Consider the following 25,079-nt stretch of genomic DNA (forward strand, 5'->3'; position numbering starts at 1 on the left):
TGTTGTTGTTTGGTTAGAAATGGATTGTGATAAATGGTGCTGTAATTACTGATACAGGAACGAATGTATGCTTACAGGACTGGGCTCAGGCATCTGCCCCTCTTCAAGATCAGACTCTTCCTCAGTCAAATCTGTATAAAGTGATGACTCTTGTGGGTGACTGTACTTTACTGAGCTCTGTGGATTAGAAAGATGTCTTATGATTCACATAGGCTTAATACAGCAAGAACATTATTGCTAATAGTGGGTATTTATCATAAACAGAAAATCTATCTATTTATTTAGTCATTTAGCAGACGCTTTTATCCAAAGCGACTTTACAAATGAGGACATAAGAAGCAATCAAAACCAACAAAAGAGCAACAACGTGCAAGTGATATTACAAGTCTTGGTTAGCCTAACGCAGTACAGATTATTATTATTATTATTTATTTTATTTTAATAAAAAGACATATAGATAAAATGAAATTAGAATGGAGAGTGCTAGAGTTAGAGGGTCAAGTAAAGATGGAACAGATGAGTTTTTAGCCGTTTCTTGAAGATGCAAGGATTTGGCTGCTCAGATTGAGTTGGGCAGGTCATTCCACCAGATGGGAACAGTTAATGAAAAAGTCTGTGAAAGTGTTTTTGTGTCTAGTAATCAGTTTTTTATTATTATTATTATTATAGTAATTAATTTACCTGAGATGTTTTGTAAGTTCAGGAGGCTACTCACGGTGTATTCAGTGATGACGTTTGAATCCGGCTCCTGTCTGTCTCCTTTCACTCTTCTGCTGGTGCTGATCTCATGAAGAAGCTCCTCCATTCCATCCTGAAGCAGCCTGTCAATCAAGGCCTTCAGCAGCGAGAGCTATGAAAGTGAGGTTTTTATTGTAAATTTGGTAATATGTTTTATTGTAGTGTAACATCAATGCAATTCAGATTTGTTACAATTCATATAAATATATAATTCATATGAGATGACAAACCAGTAAAAAGCTCTTGTACACAGTGCACACTACATCCTGATGGTCAATTTACAATTATTTTATGATTTTCATTTGTTACTGAGTAAACTTTAATAATAAAAAAAAAAGTCATTTAAATTATTTGTATGTTATGGATGTAGTGGATGCATTGAATTTAGCAGTTATCATGTTCCAAATTTATATTTGTATTTATTTAAGTGTGTTTTTAGTATTAATATTAAATATTAACATTTCATATTAATACAAAATAGTGCATGTAACTAATATTAAATATTCAAACTCAATATCTAAGCAAAATTGAAGTGAAAGTTAATCTGGCAGCCAATTTGATTAGATTATGATATTAGTTCGTAAAACACCTATTGTACTAATATAAAATATTTTATAAATTTTTATGTTTTTAACATTCAGTATTCTGATGTCAATAAAAATATATATTCATTCAATTTGGCTTCAAATATTTAAATAAATAAAACATTTCATTCAAGTCATTCCATTATATAGTGTTGCCTGGAGGATGTAAAGTAACCCTCATCTCATAACTATTATATAAAAATAATCATGTACATTTTAAGTAAGAAAATCAAACATTATGCCTTCAGAACTCCTGCAGGGTTAAAAGCGAACTTTTTAAAAATACAGCACTTACTTTAATACCATATGAATCAAACAAGCCTTCAATGTCCTGAAATAGAACATAATATGTTTACACTACCAAAGATCAGTTTTATAATGAAGTAAATTATGTATGGGCCTTGAGTAACCATGCAAACCTTCATTTCAACAGCTCTCCCCGGTGGGCCAGCATCGCCCTGTTAAATAATACAGTGCCAGCTATCATTGCTTCTGCAGCATAGATTTATGGAGATAACTTGTGCAATCAATGAAATGTAGAAAGCTTTGATACCTTCTCTCCTTTCAAACCCATGTCTCCTTTCTCCCCCTGCCAACCAAACGAGAAAAATTACATATCGTCTGAGAAGCGTTTCATTTCTTCAAGGATTTTTGGCGAGCTATACTTTACCTTCATCCCAGGAGGACCCTACAAACACAGAAACATACATGCACACATGTAAGAACTGAAAGTCAGTACAATATAAATGCATGAAAAACATGAAAGCCCAGCAGTTTTTATGTTGATTATTTGATAAAGAAGCTTGTTTTCACAATGCTATCAATGAGACACTCACCGCCACACCCGGGGGTCCCATTGGTATGGGAAATGCCTTTTTAATGTCCTCAATCGACATACCCTGAGAACAAACACAAATGTAATTTAACAACAGTCATGGTTGCAAGTAAAGTTTGTCTAAGCTCAAACAGCAGAGAAAAAATAATTACATCTTGGAGGACAATGGGAGGACCTGGCAAGCCTGGAGATCCTGGCTCTCCTTTTGGACCTTCATTTCCCTAAGCAGTTAAAATAATGGGCATAATGGACATAAACAAACCATTTAATTGTGCCATAGTTAAAATTGCATTTAAAGAAATTATTGTTGCATTATGATGTGTTTGATTTTGGATTAGCTTACATTTGCACCAGGTTCACCTTTTTCACCCTATGCATTAAAATAAGAAACTATGTTAGCCAAGTACATATCAGCTGAAAGGAATAGTTTGCCCAAAAATTAAAAAAAATGCTGAAAATTTACTCATCTTCAGGCCATCCATGTATTTGTTTCTTTATCTGAACAGATTTTAAGAAATGTACCATTACATCACTTGCTCACCAATGTATACTCTGCAGTGAATGGGTGCCGTCAGAATGAACTGATTACAAATTGCAATAATCCACACGACGATCAAGCACTGTTTACAAGTGAAAACAGTCCACAGGATTTTGATGTGTGAGAACAACAGGGGAAAAAGGACTTTTTCAAGAATTATTATGGTCTGGTATATAAATAATAATGGATTTAGTAAACATGCAGCTTTTCACTTCATAAAATAATTGATGGACTGGAGTCGTGTGGATTACTTGTAGATTATTGGGATGCTTTTATTAGCTGTTTAGACTGCAGAGGATCCACTGGTGACAAAGTGATGTAATGTAACATTTCACAAAATCTGTTCTGATGAAGAAACAAACTCATCTACATATTGGATGGCCTGAGGGTGAGTACATTTTCAAAAAATTTTCATTTGTGGGTAAACTAATCGTTTAAATATAATGGATTTGTAGTTCATACAAGTCTGTTGCCCCACCTTTGTCCCTTCATCACCCTTTGGTCCTTGATCTCCCTGGAGAAAATACAAACAATGGTTTGGTTTTATAAAAAGTTCAAAAGCATTAAAAATACAATAATGTATTAAACTTGCATCTTTTCCAGCTACTCCACGTTTCCCATCAACACCAGGTTTACCCTTCAAGAGAAGAGAACAGAAGATAAGAAAAAAAAAGAAATTATAGAGATTTTATGGTTTATATCTGCTGTAAATGTTACTATACTCACAGGTGTCCCAGGTAAACCAGGCATACCAGTAATCCCAGCATGTCCAAGATCTCCTTTCTCACCGTTCTGTTAAACACATAAACACACACACAAATGCGCACAAAACCCTGAAATGCACAGCATTAACTCCAACCACTCTAATTATGATAATAATCTGTCCTTCAAGAACTATAGATAACCTTTAGGAAAGTGCATATAATTGTTGGATTTTGTAACATATTTTACCTAATTTCTTTATTTCAGTGACATTAAGCAAAATTACAAATCAAAAGTGTTCTACAGCCTCATTAGCAGACATTGTGTCGACATTTGATGCACTTTAAGAATGTTCACCGTTGACACACCCTGCAATTTAGTTAATGTCACTTTAAAACATGAATCATATGATAAATTATCACAAAATAGCTTTTATTAGGTCTACTCACTAGTCCTGGGTCCCCTTTCTGTCCTGGTTCACCCTGTGCACCCACACAAACACTGATAATTATAACTTAAAACAAATTACAACAGCACATAAGAAGAGAACAATTAGATGTCACCATATTTTAGAAAAGTTATACAGATTGAAAATTAAAACAAAATAGTCAAACCTTAGATCCAGGCCTTCCTGGTAAACCATCAAAGCCATCTCTTCCTTTACTAGATCCAGGCTAGAAGAGAAAGAAAAGAAAACTGAGCTACATTTCAGTTTATTATGTGTTTAAGTCTTTCATCTTCCACTTATTTAAAGGCATGTCATCTGAACATTGACAAAAATATACAGAAAATACTTTAATCTCAAATTAATAAGCATAATCAAATTCATAAAGGTGGACATGACTTTATAGTGGCTCACCAGTGAATTCCCTGGAGGTCCTGGTTTACCTTCAGGACCCTAAGGGAGAATAAAAGCAAGCCATATCATTCTGTTTTTCATATGTAAATAGTACATCAAATGACAAAGCCTAACTTACAGGAGGTCCAGAAGGTCCTGTCTCCCCTCGGAGTCCTGGGAGCCCCGGCTCACCGGGTTCTCCCTTTGAAGACACATAGTGTATTTGTGTGTGCGTATTTTTTTTTTTTTTGGTATCTGTTCATTTGTAAGAATTTAAAATGTCTTCTTTTACCTTAATGGCCCTGGTGAGAATGGTGTTGTCTGACGTGGTGAACTAGGGAAGGAGAATTATGAGAATTTGAAGTTACGTACAATATGTATTAACAAGGATAACCATGAAATAGTCAACCAAATAAATGCTTCCAAAGACAAAACAAAATGAGCAATATAGACTTGACAGCTTTTGACGTGTAAAAAACCAACCAACTGAAAATAACATGATTGCATTCATATTAATTTATGTTAAATAACTTGATTATAATAACCAGTAAAGGGAGTAAAACTCACTTGAGTGTCTCCCGGTGGTCCTGGCCTTCCCTGCAGAGAATTAAATATTAATACGGTGACTCCTACTCTTTAATTTATCACGGGAAAGCATGACAAGAAAAACTGAGATTCTGTTATGTGAGAACAGAGCATGACCGGCCCTTGAAATATTGACAAAAAATTGTGTAAAAATAAAATCATCCTTGTGCTTTTTAATAGCAGCACGTACCGGCTCGCCTTTCTCTCCTTTGTTTCCCTCTGGACCCTGAAATATATGGGCATTCATTATCAAAAGGTATTGACTACTCTCTGCTATTATGGTTCAAAATTCATTGGCTCTTTGGAAGTGCTTTAGAGATATATTGATCAAATACGGTCTACAAAATGTAAAATAAAGGAGGCTTCTTACTGGTAATCCTAATTTCCCAGGCTCGCCTTTTTCCCCAAAGTCACCGGGTCGTCCTGGAAGACCGAGAGGCCCCTGACATTGGAGATGAGGAGAAGAGACTTTATGAAGGCATATACAGATTATCTGATAAAGAACGTATAAAAAAATTTGAGGGAAACAATGAAAGAAAGTAGAGGTTTAGAAGAGAGACAATACCTTAACACCTCTCTCTCCAGGTTCTCCTGGTGAACCAGACTCTCCCTGTAAAAAAATTAAATTAAAATAAATAAAACCTGAAATCATCTGCATTGTAAAGATAAAAACAGCTTAATAATAAACATACTAAATAACGTCTAAATGAAAATGTCAAGTTTTTGTGAGTTTGAGGGGATCTAAATGAACAATATCTTAGTATATAAACAATAGTAAATAAAAACAAAGATTGTGTAAAGGTAAGGGTCTCTCTGTGCTTGTTGTTGATTCTCACCCTCAATCCCATCTCTCCTTTCAGTCCTGGCAGACCCTGAAATCCATTAAAGCAGAAAATGTAATTTAATATGAATGAGGCATTAATTAAAAAGCAAACAATGGGTATTTTATGGCAAAATAACCCTTCTATCTTTAATATCCTTAGTGCATTGATGCATAGCACACACACACACACATATACACACACCCATCCTTCTTGTATCAGTCACTCTGGGCTCTCGATTTACTTACATCTTTACCTCTTAGTCCTGGAGAACCAGGGTTGACTGAGAAGCCCACCTCCCCTTTCTCTCCTTTGGACCCATCGCTGCCCTGGACACAATCAAAGGAAAAAAAATATTTTATTTTTTTATGCACTCTTTTTGATTCACAAATCAAATTCCACAGGTATTAAAATACACAAATGTGAATTCCACAGGTATTAAAATACACAAATGTGAATTCCACAGGTATTAAAATACAAGAGTGTAAATGTCAGTATAACAAACTTACTTTAGGCCCAGGTTTCCCTGATAATCCAACATTACCCTGCATTTAAAAAAAAGAAACAAGACAGAATGGTCTAAATAGTGTTTGATAGATTTTTTTCTTTTTTTTGGGATATTCTAAAACTTTTGTGTTTTGTCTAATATGTGAATGTATGAACAGATGTTTACTTGTATTTGCAATATATACACAATATATACTTGCTTTAGTGTACTTTTTATCAAATAAATGCAACCTTGGTGAGCAAAAGAGAATTCTTTCTAAAACATCAAATATTCTAACTGAACCCAAACTTTTAAACAGTAGTGCAATTCCATATATGGTTTATAAAATTAATGTGTGGACATTTTTTCAGTTTTCTTCGTTGTGTCCTACAGTTAGAAGTGAAGACTCACTCTTTCTCCACTCTCTCCTTTGGGACCAGGCTGACCGGGGATTCCAAATCCAGGATTGCCCTTCAAAAACCCAGAAGACAACACATCAGAATACTCACATTGGCAGCTAATCAATATATAAAATTACCATGATTGTACTTTCCCATCCAAAACAGCAAACATACACCTACCTTTTCACCTTTATCACCTTGATCTCCTTTGATTCCTTGTGGTCCTGGTGGCCCAACTTGTCCAACATCCCCCTTTACACACAGTTCAGAGGGGGTTAAAAAGATAACCAAGCTTAAATATCTCTGCTTATAACCATTAGAAATAATACAAAACCTACCAACAACCAATATGGCAGGTGTGCTCAAGCCCAGTATGGTTTATTTAGAAGCATCACTTAAAAACTTTTCATCATATAGATTTTACCCTGGAGTGTTTTGGGACTTGCAAAAAAACATTGCAATCTATTATAATCTATAAGTCTTTTTTTCCTTTGTGTTTTCATTGACAAGCAGACCTGGGGGAGCTCTTAGTTTCATATCTGTGCTCAATGCAGTAATTAACCATGTTTAAGTTGTCCAAGAGCTGGATGCACTGCTTGTTTTCATCAGTGCAGTTGAGGAAACCCAAGGGGAAATAACTGTCAGATTTCATTCATGAGCTGGGATGTAAAACCCAAGGGTGACCTGGCTTTGGGGCAGACAGTTGTTCACATATTAAGACATTTTTTACATTTTGAAACCGATTCTTGATCATCTTACCCTGGCACCCTTTTTCCCCGGAGGACCGAGTATCTGTGTAATGTGAGAGGAATTATTAGCAAGTCTATTCTTAGCCAAAAACGTGTTAGATGAGACACTGAGGCATTCTGGGACATTAGTTTTACCCCTTTAGCTGGGTCACCGGGAGGGCCGCGCTGCCCCTGTGAATCAAACACAGAAATACAAATCCCACATTGTTTATTTGTAGACAATTGTAAGTGCTGATGTGATAAACTGCATAAAATGTACATGCATTAATTGACTACACATAATTGACGCTCAATGTGAGATCAAATAATAACAGGGACAATTAAATGGTAGGTTTTGAAACATTGGCTGATTGCATTGCTGTATGCTTGAGTATACACACTTATTAGTAATCGGGTGTAGTTCAAATAAAGTTGTTATTTAAAAGGGGGAATCCACAAAATTTGGGCAGTGTAGTTTATTAGAAGTACTAGATTTGGTTAAATGAAGAAAATAGTTTAGATTCACCTCGTCACCCTTTCGTCCAGAAGCTCCAGGGAAGCCCTAAAGTTTAAAAAGAGAAAGTAAACTTTCCCTCTAATCATTGCAAGAATTATGAAATTAGTATTCAGCAAATATGAATGACCTCAGGTGCTTTGAGAGATGTTAGATGTCTAGTGTGGGCTCTCTGAGAGCATCTTTAGAGCTGCGGTAGAGCTCTAAACCAAACGTTTTATCATGCCATAGTGTTTCTAAAGGGAACCGAAGGATAATGAGGAGTCGAATTGTTGGAGAGTGTCCTTGATCTCCTCTCTGAAGCCTTGGGTTTAATAATGACTGTAGAAGTTTAATTTGAAACTAACTGAAAATCTGAATTGCCAGAGATGGACACGCATTGGCAAGGTTGCATGTGAAGGATAATAATATAGTATTTCTTAGTGTTTCGTGTGTGATTCTCTTGCAGTCTCATTATAAGGTGGAAACTCCATTCAGATGTTTCTTTTTTTAATCAGGTCAATAATGGATCCTTAGTTTGACATGTATTTTGGAGTCCATCACTGGCCGGAGAGCAGAGAGAAGGCATTTTTCTTTTTCTTAATCGACACTTTTAATTTCCCCTGAGATCTACAGCTCATCCTTGCTCTTTATAAAACTTCGACAGCACCATACAGAGAGGAAAAGTTTGAAGAGCGAACAAACGAAAGAGGATTTGACTTTTTAACAAAACATTTGTGCAGTGCAGTGATTTAAATCCATTAACTGGTTCATCACACATCTGACCTTTTCATGCAGTTGCTATTTCTATTTTTCAGGGAAGTGAACAGGTAAAAGTTATGGACTTACTGCAACTCCTGAAGGCCCGATAGGTCCAATTTCTCCACGTTCACCCTGTCAACAGCAAGTTGTTGATTAGGCTAACTGCAGGATTTATTATTTGTATTTTATTCAGGTGTCAAATAATACCTACATGCAAACAATTAATGTACCATCAGATAGCCATAATTGTAAAATAAACTTAAGAGGGTGGTCAGGTCTTGTATCATCCTGAACAGGTTTATTTTTATGACTAGCTAGCTGACTATACATTATCCAACTTATAACATGACTGTTTACCAAATATACAAATCATTGGACATGAAATATTGATTTGAGTCAAGATTATATTATTATGTGAGAGGAAAGAGCCAGATGTGTCAAAACAAAAATATCTGACCACAGAATGACAGAATCAAATATTCCAGACAGCATATTTTAATTAACAAGAAGCTAATGTTATTGTTTAGTGCATTTGATGTTTAAAAACATTCCAGATTTCAATGAGGAAACAGGGTTTTGACCACAATACTAGTGAACTGAACTGATAGTACATTTTTAAACATGTTGAAAAGTCAAGTAGGATGTATTATGGATGAGGTTATTAAACAGCAGCAGCAGCAGCACTAGACAAAAGCACTGACTTGATGTGATTGATTTTTTTTTTTTTTTGAGAAAGAGCAAATTGGTTAAATAAAACAGAGCAGTAAGAAAGTCATGTGCCTGACTAAATTGTGTAAAATCATACCTTGTTTCCTTGATCTCCTTTAAGACCCTTTTTCCCCTAAACACAGACAAAAACACAACAACAGTAAAACACCCCAGCCATTATGAAGCACTTAACATTTATTAAACAAAATTGCATCAAAGGTTGACATCTGTTAAAAGATTCATGGCGATTCTCTGTGAAAGACAGGGATAATTTAACAGCATGAATTGACAGACAAAACACTTTGATGCTGAAATGGTTGTGTATAGTTTGACAAACCCGAGGGCCTGTGATTCCCTGGACTCCTTGGATTCCTACTTCGCCCTTTGGATGCATATGGAAACTACAAATTACACATTGCACAAGACAGCTGTCTTTTACTCTGCTCCATTGATTTTAAATGCAACACTCTTACCTTTGGGCCTTGTAGTCCTGTATTACCCTGAAAAATGTATTAGCACTAACTTAATAATTACCCTCAAGATTTTTACACCGTAGAACATGCATACGTTTAATGAAATGCTAACATGACTGTGCTTAGAGTTCATAAGAAACATACCTTTTCTCCTTGTGGCCCAAGTGGACCTTGAACTCCCTGAATTCCGATACCTTCCTCTCCCTTTATGATGAACACAAAAGAAATTCAATCAAACAACCAGCTGCACTAATTTTAGCTTCATGCAGTCCTGACAGAGGGGAAGGGCAATTTTTTTTTCCCAGCTCTCCTCCGAACAATGAGACTTCCAAAAAGATAGCGGGCAGATGAGCAGCGAGATTTAATTTATGCATTTTAACTGTCTTGGGCAAGCGTTAGGAAGTCATTGCTTAAAATAGCTTTTATACCACTGCTGAAAGTACAAAATGACATATGAAACTCTTTTAGATATTCTCAAACCTTCTCCCCCTTCTGCCCAGGAAGTCCTGGAATTCCATCCACTCCCACTGGTCCTGGTAAACCTGGTAGACCCTAGGAAAACACATCCACAAGATTTAATTACTTATTTCATTTTATACAATTTAAAACACAACCTACTAAATGGCTTACGTTCAAGAAAATTGGCAAATTGCTAGCAAACTAAAAATAATAATAATTGTATATAAAACAGGAAATTTTGATTTATTCATCTACAACTTGGAAAAAAATGTTGAGGTATACTTATAGCTGTTTCTACATATTAATCTGGGATAGTAAAGTATTTGTATTTTTAGTATAAAATCGAAAAATAGTAAACAATACACAGAGTATCTTTAAAAGAGTAAGTCTTAAAGCATGCACTAACATTACTTCCATGCTCCCCATTTTCTCCTTTCGGACCCGGTTTTCCACGTGGACCCTGAAGAATGTGAGAAGCATAATAATCATATATTTATGATGAATTTTGCATGTATATTTTATATACAATTTTAAATGGTAAATTGTTCATTGAGCAGTAGATGACTTACTTTAGGACCAGATTCTCCAGTCTCGCCCTAAGAGGAAGAAAAATATCATAAAATATTGCAAATACCACACGTTGCATGTGAGTATGGACTTGTATTGTAACTTCACGCGGTTCATTAAAGCTACATCTTATATACATGCAGTAAAAACCTTAACAACTAACATGAGATTTTTTTTTTTAAATCTAGCCGTGTACATACCCCTCATATTTCATACTAACCTTAATAGAGAGTCCAGGAGAGCCCGGAGGACCAGGCAAACCAGGGAGTCCTGGAGGACCTGATACCCCTGGGACCCCTGGAGCACCTGGAGGGCCCTTTAAATCAAGGGGGAAAAGCATCCAAATGCAGTTATAATTTTTAGTAGATTAGTTGCATATTATGCAGTGTAATCAATTCAATACAGCTGTGTAGTATGATACATTCACTTACAGAGGATCCAGGTTCTCCTTTACGTCCTGGAAGAACCTCCATACCTCCCATAACATAGCCCGGTTCACCCTACATGAAGCTTTTTTTAAAATTAAAATAAAAAACCACTATACAACATATCAAATGCTTGTCAGTTACTAAACTTACTCTCTCTCCTCTCTGTCCTTTAGGTCCAGTATTACCAGGAGGCCCCTGAGATTGTGAAGAAGAGAGATAGGAAGAGATGTAAAGGAAAGGTTGGTCTGATAGTCACAATCACACCGAAAAGTATCAAACGGTTTAAAACGTGAGACATTTAATAAAAGAGGGTGAACCTTTAAAAGAAAGTGGGGGCAAATACTCTACACTGACTAGCCATAATCATTCCTCATTATTCCTCTGTGACTCACTCAAAGATAATTGCAGCTTTTCCAAAAATACACAAAGGGCTAGGACATCGCGCAGATGTTTTAAATAAGTATACTAACTACCATTTCAAGAATATACCAATTTAAATATCACCACCTACACTGTTTTATATAGTGAGATGTAAAAGAGACACTTACCATGTCACCAGGAATTCCAGACGCCCCCTGAATCAGATTAAGAGATTGTTTATGCACATTCACAACTGTAATCAACAATATTCTTCTCAGTAATTTGTTACATATTTAGCTGTATTATTAGACTGAATTTCCATCCATCCTTTACCCTTTGTCCAGGAGAACCAGGAGGTCCAGTTCTACCCGGTCGTCCTGGTAAACCCGGAATACCATCTGTTCCGGGAAGACCCTGATAAATACAAAGTGGGAATAATACAGACAAGAAAAAAATTTAATTAGTACAATCTTATATAATATACACAAAAACAAAGAAATTGTTTGATATTCCTCAAATATAACAATAGAATATATCTTCAGTGCACATATTACTTTGAAAGCAAATATAGTGCAATATGAATCCACGCATTTACATTGATACATATCACAAAAATAAATAATGAAACATCATAACAATACTGATCTTGTTAGCAAGACCTGTCACATTTCATTTGTTATTCAAAAGAATCACTTTGATATGACAAGTGCTTTCATGTGTCGCCTTCTCAAAGAGATAACAGGAAGAAAAAAAAGCAAAGTACGAATAGCACCCCGTACAGAGACAGATATGTGATATTAATAATTAGATTTAATCCTTTAATCTACTAAACCAACAACCGAGTCACAAAAACAATCTCATCATTAACGGAACGGCTGGGTTTAAATATTAAAGCTCCAGTAATTAACATAAACATCAACATGTAATTATGAAGACAAGAGAGGGGGTGTTTTATTTATGTTTATTTAAGTTTGTGTTTTGGAACGGCATGAGCGCTTCAGATGTTGGATGTACTCACCCGTTCACCCTTTTCCCCTTTGACCTTTAAAGAGAATGAATCATAATGCCCCGGGCCTTGCTTGAGTCGCTATATCAACAGAAAAAAAAAATGACTCTTAAAATAATACTGCAAGAAAGACACTAGATTTTTATATTTTCTTTAGACATTGTTGAGCAAAACTAGTGTTGTCGTCGTTAACTAAAACTAACATTATTAAAATCATTCTTGTTAATTAAAATATATGAAATAAAATTAACTATACTGCAAATATTAGATGAAAAATTCTAAACTAAATGTGACCCTGGACCACAAAACCAGTCTCAAGTCGCTGGGGTATATTTGTAGCAATAGCCAAAAATACACTGTATGGGTCAAAATTATTGATTTTTCTTATATGCCAAAAATCATTAGGACATTATGTAAAGATCATGTTCCATGAAGATATTTAGTAAATTTCCTACTGTAAAACTATCAAAACTTAATTTCTGATTAGTAATATGCATGGCTTCATTTGGACAACTTTAAAGGCAATTTTCTCAATATTTAGATTTTTTTGCACCCTCAGATTCCAGATTTTCAAATAGTTGCATCTCGGCCAAACCATACATCAATGGAAAGATTATTTATTCAGCTTTCAGATGATGTATAAATCTCAATTTCAAAAAATTGACACAAGACTGGTTTTGTGGTCCAGGGTCACAAATGAAAATGAGAAATGTTGACAAAGTGAAATGAGTTTGAGCACTAAAACTACTAACTGAAATAAAAAATAAATTAAAACTATTTAGAAATATTTAAAAACGAATAACAATGACAAAAGCACATAAAATGACAAAAAATTTAACTAAAATTAAAATGAAAACTGAAAATATATAAAAGCTAATCAAAAAACTATAAAAGTAGATCAATAATACTAAAATAACACTGTGCAAAAAAATGAATAGAAATTAAACAAAAAGTCAAATAAATACGCAAAACATATTTGAAAATCTAATTCAAATTATTAATAAAACTATAAAAATATACAAATAACACAGTGCAAATTTGCAGTTATGATGCTAGGGTGTCCTAGGTTGTTGTTAGGGCACTGCTTGCAAGACTAAAGGTCATTGCACACTCCGAGTCCGAAACTTTTGCATGTGTTTTTCCGTATTCCCCATCCTTTCCTATCAAAATGCATGCTACGGATGCAAAAACCTGATCCGAATTTGTTTTGACGGACTAAAGTTTCGGAGGCAGTGTGCAATGACCTTAAGTGTCAATGATAGATACTCAATTGGCTCAAGTGCCTCCTTCAATTTAAATCTATGAGACTTTTTAGCCCAATGTATCATCTCAAGCTAATAGTGTTCACCCCTACCCCTAATTAATACTAGCAATAATAATTCTGATGTGACCATGGCCAATATCCCTAACAAGAGAGAAAGCCTGTCTGAGTTCAAACAGAATGAGGTGAGCCACTAAGATTAGTGAGCAGGAAATATAGAAATGAAGAAATAGCAGTCTGCTGCTGTTTAACATACCAGGCCACCATGACCAAATCCATCACCCTGCAGTGGAGAAATTAGATATAATCATATCATCAGTTATAATTATTTGATCGATAACACACATAACAAAATTATCCACTTACCTTCTCTCCTTTCTGACCCTGTGAACAACAGCAAACCGGGAATGAGGATTCATATAAGACATGGTGTGACAGCTGTTATGGATGTAGAGGAAGCGTTTACCTTGCAGCTAAGAGGACAGGGCCCTTCTGGTTTACTGAGAGCTTCTGGGTCATCCGTAGGTGTGTCCAGTTGAGCAGACTAGGACAAAGACAAATACAAATCTGAATTATGCAGCATGTATTGTGAAAATAATACTCATAATCGGATCTGCACGGCCCACCTCATCGTGTTGTTTGAACTCTGATTGTAAGGCCTCGCTACAGAGGCTGCTGATAAGCTCTCTCTCGATGGTCGGAAGATCGTCGAAATCACTGGCAAAGAAGATGTTCTTGTAAGTGGTGGGAGAGGCGATGGTCCTCAGCTCCTCAATATCTGCATGAGCGATGCCGATGGCCAACACACTGACACCTAATACACAAATACACATTCAAAAAAGCATTAATTTGGCCTTATACTAAGGTGTTACTAAATTATGAGTAAATAAACACATGATTCTTCTCAGAATTTTAGGGTCAGTACATTTTGTATTTTTGGAGAAAATTGAAATCAATACTTTTATCCAGCAAGGACACATTACATTTTTCAAAAGTGACAAAATAATAATAATAAAAAAAAATCTTCCTTTAATAAATGTCCTTTTTTCTCTTAATTCTGAGTTAACATCACAATTTTCTGAATTGTGAGACAAAAATTGTGAAATATTAAATAAATTGTGAAAAAACTCAATTACTTTTCTAATTTAATTTTTCATCCCATGGTGGAAAAAATCTTCCAAAGTTATATTATAATAATATTTTTAGTGCTGTTTAAATTGCATCCAATATAAAAGTTTTTGTTTACATAATATATGTGTGTATACTGTGTATATGTATTATGTTTATATAAATACAAACCCATGCATGTATATATTTCAGAAAAATATGTCATGTTTATATATTAAATATATGTATATATAATATAAAATATAATAATATGAATATATACATGTATAAATGTAAATATTTTCTAAATATATACTGTATGTGTATTTATATATACATAATAAATATACACAGTACACATATATAATGTAAACAAAAACTTTTATTTTGGATGCAATTAATCATTTGACAGCACTAAATATTTTCCAATATTACAGTTTTTGCTGTATTTTTGAAGAGACTTCTTTCAAAAACGTTAAACAAATCTTACTGACCCCAAACTTTTGAACAGCATTGTATATTTAGATGTGTTCGAATATAATATCAATTCGATTATTGATATTACTCACCCAGAGCATGTGCTATCCTAGATGGTGGCTCTACGTCATCCTGTGCTCTCCCGTCTGTCAGTAACACTAACACGTGAGGGACTTCCTGTCTCATACCCAAAGACTCCTGAAACATCTCCCTAAGGACATAGCTGATCCCACGACCTACACACACGTTTACAATCATCACATTTTAAATGAGACATCACCCTAATTTTTAGCATTAACAATTTTTAATCTTTGAATGTATTTGTGCACCTGTTTTTGTGTTCCCCCCTCCGTAGCGGACTTCACGGAGTGCTCTCAAAACGGAGTTACGGTCTTTGTGAGTGTTAAAGTTGAACTCGATCCTGGGCTGATCACTGTAGTGAGCTACTGCTATCTAAGGCAAGTTAATGAGATGGTTTAGTCCACACTTACAGCACAATAGATGTTTGTGCTCATCATGAGACTATAGATTTAGTGACTAAGACAAAGAATCATCCCAAATGAGGTGGAAAGCCTTTAATTTAGTATAGCGCATTAGCATGTCCTACCTGTGTTCCTTTAGGTCCAATAGAGGGGAAGTAGGTGACGATTCTAAACAGGAAATCCTTCAGCTTGCCAAAGTTATTAGTTCCAATGCTCCAGGATTCATCGACCAGAAACACAATATCTGCTTTCACCCTGCCGCACACTAACAGAAAGAAGCACACAATTCATTCACATTGTATAGGCTTACATTGTGTAGTCAGTGCAGTAAAATTTCTATACTTCTTAAAGGCATCATATCATGGGAAATAGATTATTAACAGTTTAATTGTGTGGTATATTCCAGCACAGATGTAAAGTTGACAATGTAACGCCTGTTAGAAATAGTTTTTGTTTCAAATTTCACATGCAAATGGGGCATTTACAAGTGTAAAAAGGCAAAACAATGAAAGCCGCCTGTTTCATTCTAAGGGTCACTGAGAGGGTGGGAAAAGGGCATGAAAACTAAGCAATGGATGTTTCTGGTGTATAAAACCTTAAATTTACATTTTAAATGGATATCAGGGAAAATATCTAAAATGTAAAAAAACAAAAACTCTTTAAAACTTGAAAATTTGACTTGAAAACTAAAAGAAAAAAAAAATATTAAGACTCAGTTTAATCGGAATGACCTGGTCCAGGTGGAGGTGTCTCGACAGACAAGGTGGTTTGGTCATTTACTGTGGTAATTCTGGTCAGTGCTGAAGCCGTTTGGCCAATGGTGATCTTAGGCCTCACAGCAAGTCTCTGAGTGGTAGTGGGTGCGCTCGGGGCTTTGACCAATGGGGTGCGAGTGTTTCTGCTTGTGGTGTGGAGGGGCAGGTCACTGATTTTGGTATTAGCAGAAACGGGGGCCGGCGTGGGGCTCTGGACAGGAATGAGACGAGGAACTCCCACTGTAAGACAAAAATTCCTGAGCTCAAACAAACCAGTTTTGCTTTTATTATACACCACTATTCACAGTATAAATAGTAATATTGTGAAATATGTTGATATGTTAATATATATGAAAAAAGTGTCATTTCTGTGATAGCAACTGAATTTTCAGCAGACATTACTCTAGTCTTCAGTGTCACATAATCCTTCAGAAATCATTTTAATATGCTGATCTGCTGCTCAAGAAACATTTTTTATTAATATCAATGTTTGAAAACGTTTGTGCTCCGTAATATTTTTTATGGAAACCGTGATATTTTTTTGTTTCAGGATTCTTTGGTGAGTAGAAAGATACAGAGATCAGCATTTTTTTTTTAAATAGAAATCATTTGTAACTTTATAAGTTTTACTATCAATTTTGATCAATTTAATGTGTCCTCGCTGAATAAAAGTATTAATTTCTTAAAAACACACACTGACCCCAAACATATGAACTGAAGTGTGTTTTAAAAATACACTTTCCAACAGAAACCTTTCCTTCCCTAATCAGCATTCAGCACAAAGACAGAACATAATTTACACCAGATGTGTCTAATACTTCAATCATGCCATACAATATAAGTGCAACATTATAAATAAATAATAGCAACATTTTCAACTATAATGGTAATGATATTTGCAGAGCTAAGGCCTTACAGATCCTTTTAGTGATGGTTGTGACCGGACCCTCCACTTCCCCATAAAGTGGTCTGATGGAAAATATATAAGTTCTGCCATACAGGAGATCTCGGATCTTATAGGAGGTGAAGCCAGAGCTCAGCAAATCAGAGGAGATGTCCACCTCTATACAGAACATAGATAGACAACTGCATTAGGACAAAATAATGTCAGCATGAATGTGACAAAACAGGTGTAGGAAACAAAAACTGGAACATCTGGGAGAGTCTGTCATCTGCAGAAAAATTAATTTTACCACAGATTTGAGATGCAATAAACTCTTTTGTATCAGTTTAAAACACTTCAAGGGCACAGCGACTTCCAGAATCTGAGTTCTGTGTCTTACAGTATGTGTCATAAGCTAAGATAAAAGTCCACATCTAAATTCCTCATAATCTTTACGCTCATGCAAAGCATGAACAATCCTCATCAGAAGACCCTGTTGACGTCATCAAGATAACATGAATGAATCACAGATCTCTTCAATGACCTTATCTACGCTGTCTATTCTCTTTTTTTATGTCTTGAATATCAGACAAAACGGCTTTTGTGAGAGGAACTCTTATTACAAGAGCTTATCTGAAATGAGTTTTTCCCTGCTATTTAGCAACACTCATTAACAAATAAAAGGTTCTAAACCATCTGAGCAGTGCTGGAGCCTAAAGCCAGGAATCAGCTAGGTCAATCTACTGTAATAAAATAACATATGATACATAAATAATTTATCATTTTATTTATTTTTGCATTTCTCCATTACCATGGACTATATGCCATTTATATGTATGCATATTTAGTTTAGTTTAGTATTTATAAAGCACATTTAAAAACAACAGGAGTTGCAACCAAAGTGCTGTACAACAAATATAAAACAAAGTAAAAACATACCAATCAAGACAAACAAAGGGACAAATAAAATTTTACACCCTCAAACAGAATTAAAACACAGAATAAAAATGGGGTTTCAAAGCAGATTTAAACAAAGAAATAGAAGGAGAAGATCTTATGTGGAGGGGAAGACTTTTCCAGAACCTAGGTGCTGCCACAGCAAAAGCCAGGTCACCTTTAGTTTTAAAATGTGAACAAGAGACTGAGAGAAGAAATTGACTAGATGACCGAAGAGATCTAGAGGTGGAATGCAGAATGAGGAAATTACAAATATACTGGGGAGCATAACCATGTAAAGCTTTAAAAACAAAGAGCAAAATCTTAAAATAAACACGGAACTTGAGCCAGTGTAGAGAGGCGAGAACGGGGGTACTGTGCTCACGTTTTCTGGTGCCAGTCAATAATCTGGCTGCAGCATTTTGCACCAATTGCAATCGGTTCAGAGATGATTTAGGCAGACCCAGATAAAGTGAGTTACAGTAATCCAACCTTGAAGTTGAAGGTCCTTCATGGAAAGCATCTTCTTGATTCTAGCAATTGATCTTAATTGAAAGAATATGTTTTCACAACAGTACTAATCTGCTTATCAAAAGACAATGTAGGATCAAAGACAACACCAAGGTTTCTAACACGATCACGTACATTTGATGACAGAAGGCCAAGCTGCTTGACAATGCCAGAGGACACAGCTGTTGGACCAAAAACCATTATTTCAGTTTTATCATTATTTAACTGTAAACAATTCAAGTCATCCAGCATTTAATGTCCTGAAGACATGCAAACAGCGTAGACATAGAACAGTTATTGTTTTTAACAGGAAAATAAAGTTGAGTGTTGTCGGCATAGAGATGATATGATAATTTATGTTTCTGAAAAATATAACCGAGTGGAAGCATATATAAGGAGAAAAGGAGAGGAATCCCAGAATAGAGCCCTGTGGAACACCGTAGGAAATTTGAGCCTGAGATGTGAAACAATTCCACAAATTCACAGAAAAAGATCTGTCCTTAAGGTAGGAAGCAAACCAGTTCAACACAGATCCCTGAAAACCAGCTACTTGATCAAGTCTTTAAAGAAGGATGTCATGATCTATTGTATCAAATGCTGCACTTAAATCAAGCATGATTAAGATACAGCAAGAACCAGAGTCAAGGGAAAGTAAAATATCATTAGTAACCTTCAACAGGGCAGATTCAGTACTATGAAATTCTCTAAACCCAGACTGAAATGTGTCAAAAATATTAAAAGTACTCAAGTAAAATGAAATCTGAGAATAAACAAACTTCTTCCAAAACTGAGATGAAAGATCATTTAGATATGGGTCTATAGTTATTCAGATTATGCTGATCAAGATGATGCTTTTTTAACAGTGGTTGGACTATAGCATGTTTAAAAGAAGCTAGTACAATTCCATTTGTTAAGGAGTTGTTGAGTTGTATTTAGGATATTTTTACACATTGAAGGTCATGTGCGTAAACAAAGGTGCAGTCTGTCTATAGTTGTTTTTTTATGTTTCTGACCTGATATATGTCTCCAGGACAGCAGGTATCCAGATGCTCCAGTTACAATGGTCCAGTTCAGTACAGTGCTGTTGTCGGTGGTGTTCAGAGCACTGAATCCAGTCACCTTGGGCAGATCCACTGTAACACAACAGCAACATTAATTCAAATACTTATTGCTGTACATTTACATGAAAACAAGCAGGTTGAAATATTAAAAGCGACTCACATGTGCGGGCGGTCACCATTACTGGACTTCCCTCTTTGCTTCTGACCACTGCAGAAACCTGGATCTTGTATGCAGAACTGGCAGGCAAATCAATGATGGTGAAGGACGTGGCAGAAGAAGATACAACCTCACTCTTTTTTTCTCCACCTAAGAGAAAAAACACAGAATAGCAGAGTAAAGATGATGAATGGATTGTAATCAAGTGTTAATTGTAACGGATTGAAAAGAGGGCTGCTGGTACCCACCATGGAAAGGGCTCCAAGTGATCTTGTACCCAGTGACCCCTGGTGTTTTCTTCCAGGCCAGTTTGAATGAGTTGGCACCAATGTCCACAACTTTTACCTCCCGAACTGTCTCAATCAGCTCAAAGTCTGTCAAAGAGGCTGCAAATGCATAAAGGTAAAACAATCAGTAACACCTAGTTTTCATAGAAATAATTCAAACATAAGTATTTTTTTTTCTATTTTAAAAGGCATGTATTATTTAAAATGTATTAAAATTGTATTTATTCATATACATTTTTAATTTTTATAGATATTAAATCCAGAGAATATGACTCTTGAGGAATTATAATCCAATATGTATGGCATATTCAAGTCAAAACATGTTAAATAAATAATAATATTATTATGGTATTAAATATACATAGGTGATGTTATTTGGTATTTATAGTTTTTATACAGTGTTTGTTTAAGTGCAATGTAGCCGCTTTCTGCTTTTCACAGTGTTGTCTGTGAAACTGTGAAGATGTGCTGATAACAGTGAAGCTGACAGCTGTGAAACACACTGAGCTGCAGTAAAAATACTGCTCTATACAGCTGTGGTTGCTAAAGATGGGGGCTATCAATCAATCTCATGATATCCCTCAATCCCATTGGAACAATGGGAGGAACATCCCTGGACCCTGACTGTCTGAAGTGCCTAATTAACTGAGCAGAGTTTTCTTCTTAAGGCTTTGGCATGTGCCTGTCGAACAGTTGTCATTGCAAGAAGACACAGAGCCAAACTGAGCAGTCCAACCAGACTAAATAGAGTCGAAATTTGTTGGTACAGCTTTCCTACAGAGTAAAGGGAACAAAATAAAACACTGTGGAAGACTTAGTATAACACAGACTACAATAAAAGGAGCAGCATACAAGTATGAAGAGGCTGTAACTGTGAAAATGTGAAATTAGCAACAGTAAAGCAACAATAAGAGTGTTTTAGAGGAATAATCTAAGGTCCAGATTTCGGGTTTTGGTGTGTTTATTACCACAGAAATAACTCTAACTAGTCCTTTGTTTTCTTATAAAATTGGTATGGTGATGCACTTACAATGAAAGTGAATGGGACCAATTTTTGTTGGAAATGGGAATGTTGTCATTTTATAAAACCATGTCAATTCATCTGCTAAAACTTGGATATAACTTTACACCAAATAGGTTAGTAAGTGACTTTTTCGCACTAAAATCATGTTAACACATTGTTTATATCTATACTATGGAAATGGTGAATATTCTCATATTTACAAATTGGCTCCATTGTAAGTGTTTCATTGTAATCCAGATGTTTGCCTTTTTTTTTTAATAAAAGGTGAGATGAGTTGATATTATTTTTTGTATAAATCAACTCTATGTCACACCAGTTGAGCTAAACTTGTAATGAACTCAGAATCTTCTTTTAAATGAATGTTTGGGTGTCTTGAGACAGGAGGACACAGTTAACACATCCAGAAACAATACAAAAAAGATTAAGTTTTTTTTGTGAATCTGTGAATAAGTTCAAAGTAGTGAACAGTACCTGTTTGCTGTGAGAGAGTGATTTCTGGTCCTTCTGTGTTGCTGTAGAGAGCGTGAATGCTGACAGAATAAAGGGTTTGTGGCTGAAGACCAGTGATGCTGTGCTGTAAAATGCTGCGGTCAAGATACCGACTCTGAGGACTCACAAATTCTGGGAGAGAACATCAACATTGTAAAACCTTTTGGAATATATCATAATTTAATGGGTCTTATTAAAATAAACTAGACAGATTTATTTTAAATTCAATGTTTTATCGTGAAATTTAGTATAGGGTTATAAAAAGTACAAAAAGTACCACATTTTTACCTGAACTCCAGGTGAGTTTGTACTCTGTGGCCCCTACAATAGGACTCCATTCCACATCGATGGACGAGCTGGTGTATGACGTCACTTTAAAATTTGAGACATATCCAAGAGGCGCTGGGGAGCAGAACTTATGACATGAGACCCAACCAACAAGCACAAATATATAAATAATCACTGTCAGAATGTGTTTATCAAGGAAACATGACAAGGTGTCGGGTCACTCACAGGTCCTGAATGTAGCGGTGATGCCCGGACCAACCACAGAACCAAAGAGAACGTAAAGGGAAAGCACATACTCGGTGTCATGGACCAGATTCTTCAGAACATACTCAGTAGTGCTGCCATTCAGAGCCAGCTGCCTGGGCCGATCTCTCCCTGTGAACTCTTCACATACATAAATACACACAAGTATGTATTTATAAATGGCTAAAAAAGTATATATCATCAAATATATATATATATGAATAGGTTCTTTTCTTTGCCATTAAAGTGAAATAACTGAACATAAACATAGGAGCCTGAGAAAAATTTTAGAAGAAAATTTCAGACGGCACTTAGAGGCTTTTGCATCTGAACTCTTCATATATATATATATATATATATATATTAACTTTATTAATTTATTTAGGGCAGTCGTGGCCTAATGGATAGAGAGTCGGAGTTGTATCCCGAAGGTCGCAGGTTCGAGTCTCAGGTCCGGCAGGGATTGTAGGTAGGGTGGGTGAATAACCAACACTCTCTCCACCCTCAATACCACAACTGAGGTGAGACCCTTGAGCAAGGCACCGAACCCCCAACTGCTCCCCGGGCGCCGCAGCATTGGTTGGGTTAAATGCAGAGCACAAATTCTGAGTATGGGTCACCATACTTGGCCACACAACCATTCCCTTCTTATATACTGTGTATATATATTTGAGCTACAGGGCTTTCCTGTAGCTCAAATAATAGAGCATGGCGCTAGCAACGCCAAGGTCATGGGTTCGATTCCCAGGGAAAGCAAGAGCTGATAAAATGTAAAAACTGTAACTTGAATTCAATGTAAGTCGCTTTGGATAAAAGCGTCTGCTAAATGCATAAATGTAAATGTATATATATATATATATATATATATAAAATAAAATTAATATATTTCTATTTGTATAATAATTCATACAAATACACATCAACATTGTATATTTAATATTTTATATATATATATATATATATATATATATATATATATATATATATATATATATATATATATATATATATATATACACATACATACATACATACATACATATATATATATATAAATAATTTATAATTAAAAATACTTAACATCTAACTTCTAATTTAGTCTCTCTAGCCCTCTGTTTCTTTCCCCTTTCTCCATAAACTCATCCTCAGACTCATCTATATGTACGTGTCAGAGCGTGTGGTGTGAGTCACAGAGCTCTCCTTCATCAGAATGTTCTTCCAGGTCGTTCTTTTAAAGCAGATGCCCGCAGCCCATCACCGTGACAGAAAGGAGTCACTTTCAAAGACTCTACTTTTGGAGGTGCTCTGAGGTGCCATCAATTCATTTCTCTCAAACAGAGCCCCAAAACTCACACACACACACACAATTTCTCTTAAACACACAGATAAAGTTGACGGCATGAGTCATGAGACGGCACAGCGACACCTCATGTTGTCACCAACCTGTCGCTTCCATGAAAAAGAGACTATAAATCAGAGAGAGGGGGGAAATGAAAAAAGAAACAGACTACAAAGTGAAACTGGAAAGTGGCGAACGGCCAAATGCAGGACACAGAGATGGAAAAAAGGTACTTATATAGGTACCTGCAGTAGGGCCCCAGGCCAATCTGTAGCCTGTGGCTCCAGGTACAGCGTTCCACGAAGTAACAGCGCTGCTAGTGCTCACCGCAGACGCTCTCAGGGTCTGTACTGCACTGCTTTCCACTGAGATAAAGAGAGAGAGCATCAGCATCTTCACACGTGGCATCGTTTGTTAGCAGTATTGTAGCTTTTCACATTCAGTCTGCGCTATTTTCAGTGTCTAGCTGTTTTTAAGACACTGTGTTGAGTTAAATAACATATATTGAAACCCTGGTTCCATTGCATTGGCTCCATCCAGCTGTTTTGGAAAGCAAGCATGTGTCCTGTGTAAATGGCCCCTTATGGTTGAAGTGTAGCACTCACATGTCTTAGCTTTGGCAGAGGTAATAGGCCCTTCAATGTCCACAAAGATGGGGTTGATGGTGACGGTGTACTCTGTGCCAGCATGCAGGCCCTGCACCATGTAGAAATTAAAGTTGTCTCCCAGGTTCACGTTTTCTATGTGTCCCTCTGCGGAAATATGGAAGTAGAGATGTGCATGTGCATTTATGTTTTTAAATAGGCTGCATTTAATATTGAAGCAGCTCAGCGCTTGTTACCTGATGATGACCAGGTGAGTCTGTATCCTGTGGCGCCTCTGACAGACGACCAGCGGGCCTGAACTGTGTCTGTTGTGGCGTTCTGCACCAGCAGTTTATCAACTGGGACCAGTTTCACTGCAACACACAGAGAAGTATAAGTGCAGAGTTTTTAATAGGACGATAATGCATTATAAAAAAATATATAATTGTTTTACTAAAGTTGAACAGAAAATAAATAAATAAATACATAAAACACAAGAGGACGTTGTATATTTTATGTTAAAGGTTTCTTCATGAAGATATGTGTTACACTACCATCTAGTGGTTAAACCAGTAATGCACACAATAATTCAAGCCAAACCATTTAATACAAAATTTCACTTCAATTATTATTATTACTATTATTATTATTAACAATAATTATTAACAAATATAAAATATTTT

The 25,079-nt window shown here is 35.7% G+C and overlaps 1 protein-coding gene across 1 annotated transcript in view; it reads right to left on the minus strand.

The window, feature by feature from the left end:
* LOC306861853 (uncharacterized protein) overlaps positions 1-25,079 on the minus strand; it is a gene marked incomplete at its 3' end in the record, with an annotated part of 63,242 nt that overhangs the window by 24,399 nt on the left and 13,764 nt on the right. The window contains exons 10-70 of the mRNA XM_079404332.1: positions 24,654-24,770; positions 24,418-24,564; positions 24,058-24,177; positions 22,456-22,614; positions 22,231-22,344; positions 21,925-22,074; positions 20,391-20,528; positions 20,146-20,292; positions 19,938-20,057; positions 17,512-17,658; positions 16,572-16,835; positions 15,966-16,105; positions 15,688-15,811; positions 15,451-15,594; positions 14,401-14,588; positions 14,241-14,318; positions 14,141-14,158; positions 14,031-14,057; positions 12,526-12,594; positions 11,841-11,921; positions 11,696-11,722; positions 11,298-11,342; positions 11,151-11,219; positions 10,940-11,035; positions 10,722-10,748; positions 10,559-10,612; positions 10,174-10,245; positions 9,838-9,897; positions 9,694-9,720; positions 9,558-9,602; positions 9,318-9,353; positions 8,600-8,644; positions 7,784-7,819; positions 7,414-7,449; positions 7,289-7,321; positions 6,710-6,781; positions 6,540-6,599; positions 6,151-6,186; positions 5,890-5,970; positions 5,657-5,692; positions 5,386-5,430; positions 5,191-5,262; positions 5,011-5,046; positions 4,803-4,832; positions 4,528-4,569; positions 4,375-4,437; positions 4,257-4,295; positions 4,012-4,071; positions 3,847-3,879; positions 3,422-3,487; positions 3,288-3,332; positions 3,174-3,209; positions 2,501-2,527; positions 2,310-2,378; positions 2,159-2,221; positions 1,993-2,010; positions 1,876-1,911; positions 1,742-1,780; positions 1,618-1,653; positions 716-850; positions 76-177 (exon numbers count right to left, since the gene is read on the minus strand). Of these exons, the coding sequence (XP_079260458.1) occupies positions 76-177; positions 716-850; positions 1,618-1,653; positions 1,742-1,780; positions 1,876-1,911; positions 1,993-2,010; positions 2,159-2,221; positions 2,310-2,378; positions 2,501-2,527; positions 3,174-3,209; positions 3,288-3,332; positions 3,422-3,487; positions 3,847-3,879; positions 4,012-4,071; positions 4,257-4,295; positions 4,375-4,437; positions 4,528-4,569; positions 4,803-4,832; positions 5,011-5,046; positions 5,191-5,262; positions 5,386-5,430; positions 5,657-5,692; positions 5,890-5,970; positions 6,151-6,186; positions 6,540-6,599; positions 6,710-6,781; positions 7,289-7,321; positions 7,414-7,449; positions 7,784-7,819; positions 8,600-8,644; positions 9,318-9,353; positions 9,558-9,602; positions 9,694-9,720; positions 9,838-9,897; positions 10,174-10,245; positions 10,559-10,612; positions 10,722-10,748; positions 10,940-11,035; positions 11,151-11,219; positions 11,298-11,342; positions 11,696-11,722; positions 11,841-11,921; positions 12,526-12,594; positions 14,031-14,057; positions 14,141-14,158; positions 14,241-14,318; positions 14,401-14,588; positions 15,451-15,594; positions 15,688-15,811; positions 15,966-16,105; positions 16,572-16,835; positions 17,512-17,658; positions 19,938-20,057; positions 20,146-20,292; positions 20,391-20,528; positions 21,925-22,074; positions 22,231-22,344; positions 22,456-22,614; positions 24,058-24,177; positions 24,418-24,564; positions 24,654-24,770 (4,577 nt within the window). The remainder of the gene's footprint in view (positions 1-75; positions 178-715; positions 851-1,617; positions 1,654-1,741; positions 1,781-1,875; positions 1,912-1,992; positions 2,011-2,158; positions 2,222-2,309; positions 2,379-2,500; positions 2,528-3,173; positions 3,210-3,287; positions 3,333-3,421; positions 3,488-3,846; positions 3,880-4,011; positions 4,072-4,256; positions 4,296-4,374; positions 4,438-4,527; positions 4,570-4,802; positions 4,833-5,010; positions 5,047-5,190; positions 5,263-5,385; positions 5,431-5,656; positions 5,693-5,889; positions 5,971-6,150; positions 6,187-6,539; positions 6,600-6,709; positions 6,782-7,288; positions 7,322-7,413; positions 7,450-7,783; positions 7,820-8,599; positions 8,645-9,317; positions 9,354-9,557; positions 9,603-9,693; positions 9,721-9,837; positions 9,898-10,173; positions 10,246-10,558; positions 10,613-10,721; positions 10,749-10,939; positions 11,036-11,150; positions 11,220-11,297; positions 11,343-11,695; positions 11,723-11,840; positions 11,922-12,525; positions 12,595-14,030; positions 14,058-14,140; positions 14,159-14,240; positions 14,319-14,400; positions 14,589-15,450; positions 15,595-15,687; positions 15,812-15,965; positions 16,106-16,571; positions 16,836-17,511; positions 17,659-19,937; positions 20,058-20,145; positions 20,293-20,390; positions 20,529-21,924; positions 22,075-22,230; positions 22,345-22,455; positions 22,615-24,057; positions 24,178-24,417; positions 24,565-24,653; positions 24,771-25,079) is intronic.

This window comes from Barbus barbus, assembly GCF_936440315.1.
Source record: "Barbus barbus genome assembly, chromosome: 42".
Taxonomy (NCBI): Eukaryota; Metazoa; Chordata; class Actinopteri; order Cypriniformes; family Cyprinidae; genus Barbus; species Barbus barbus.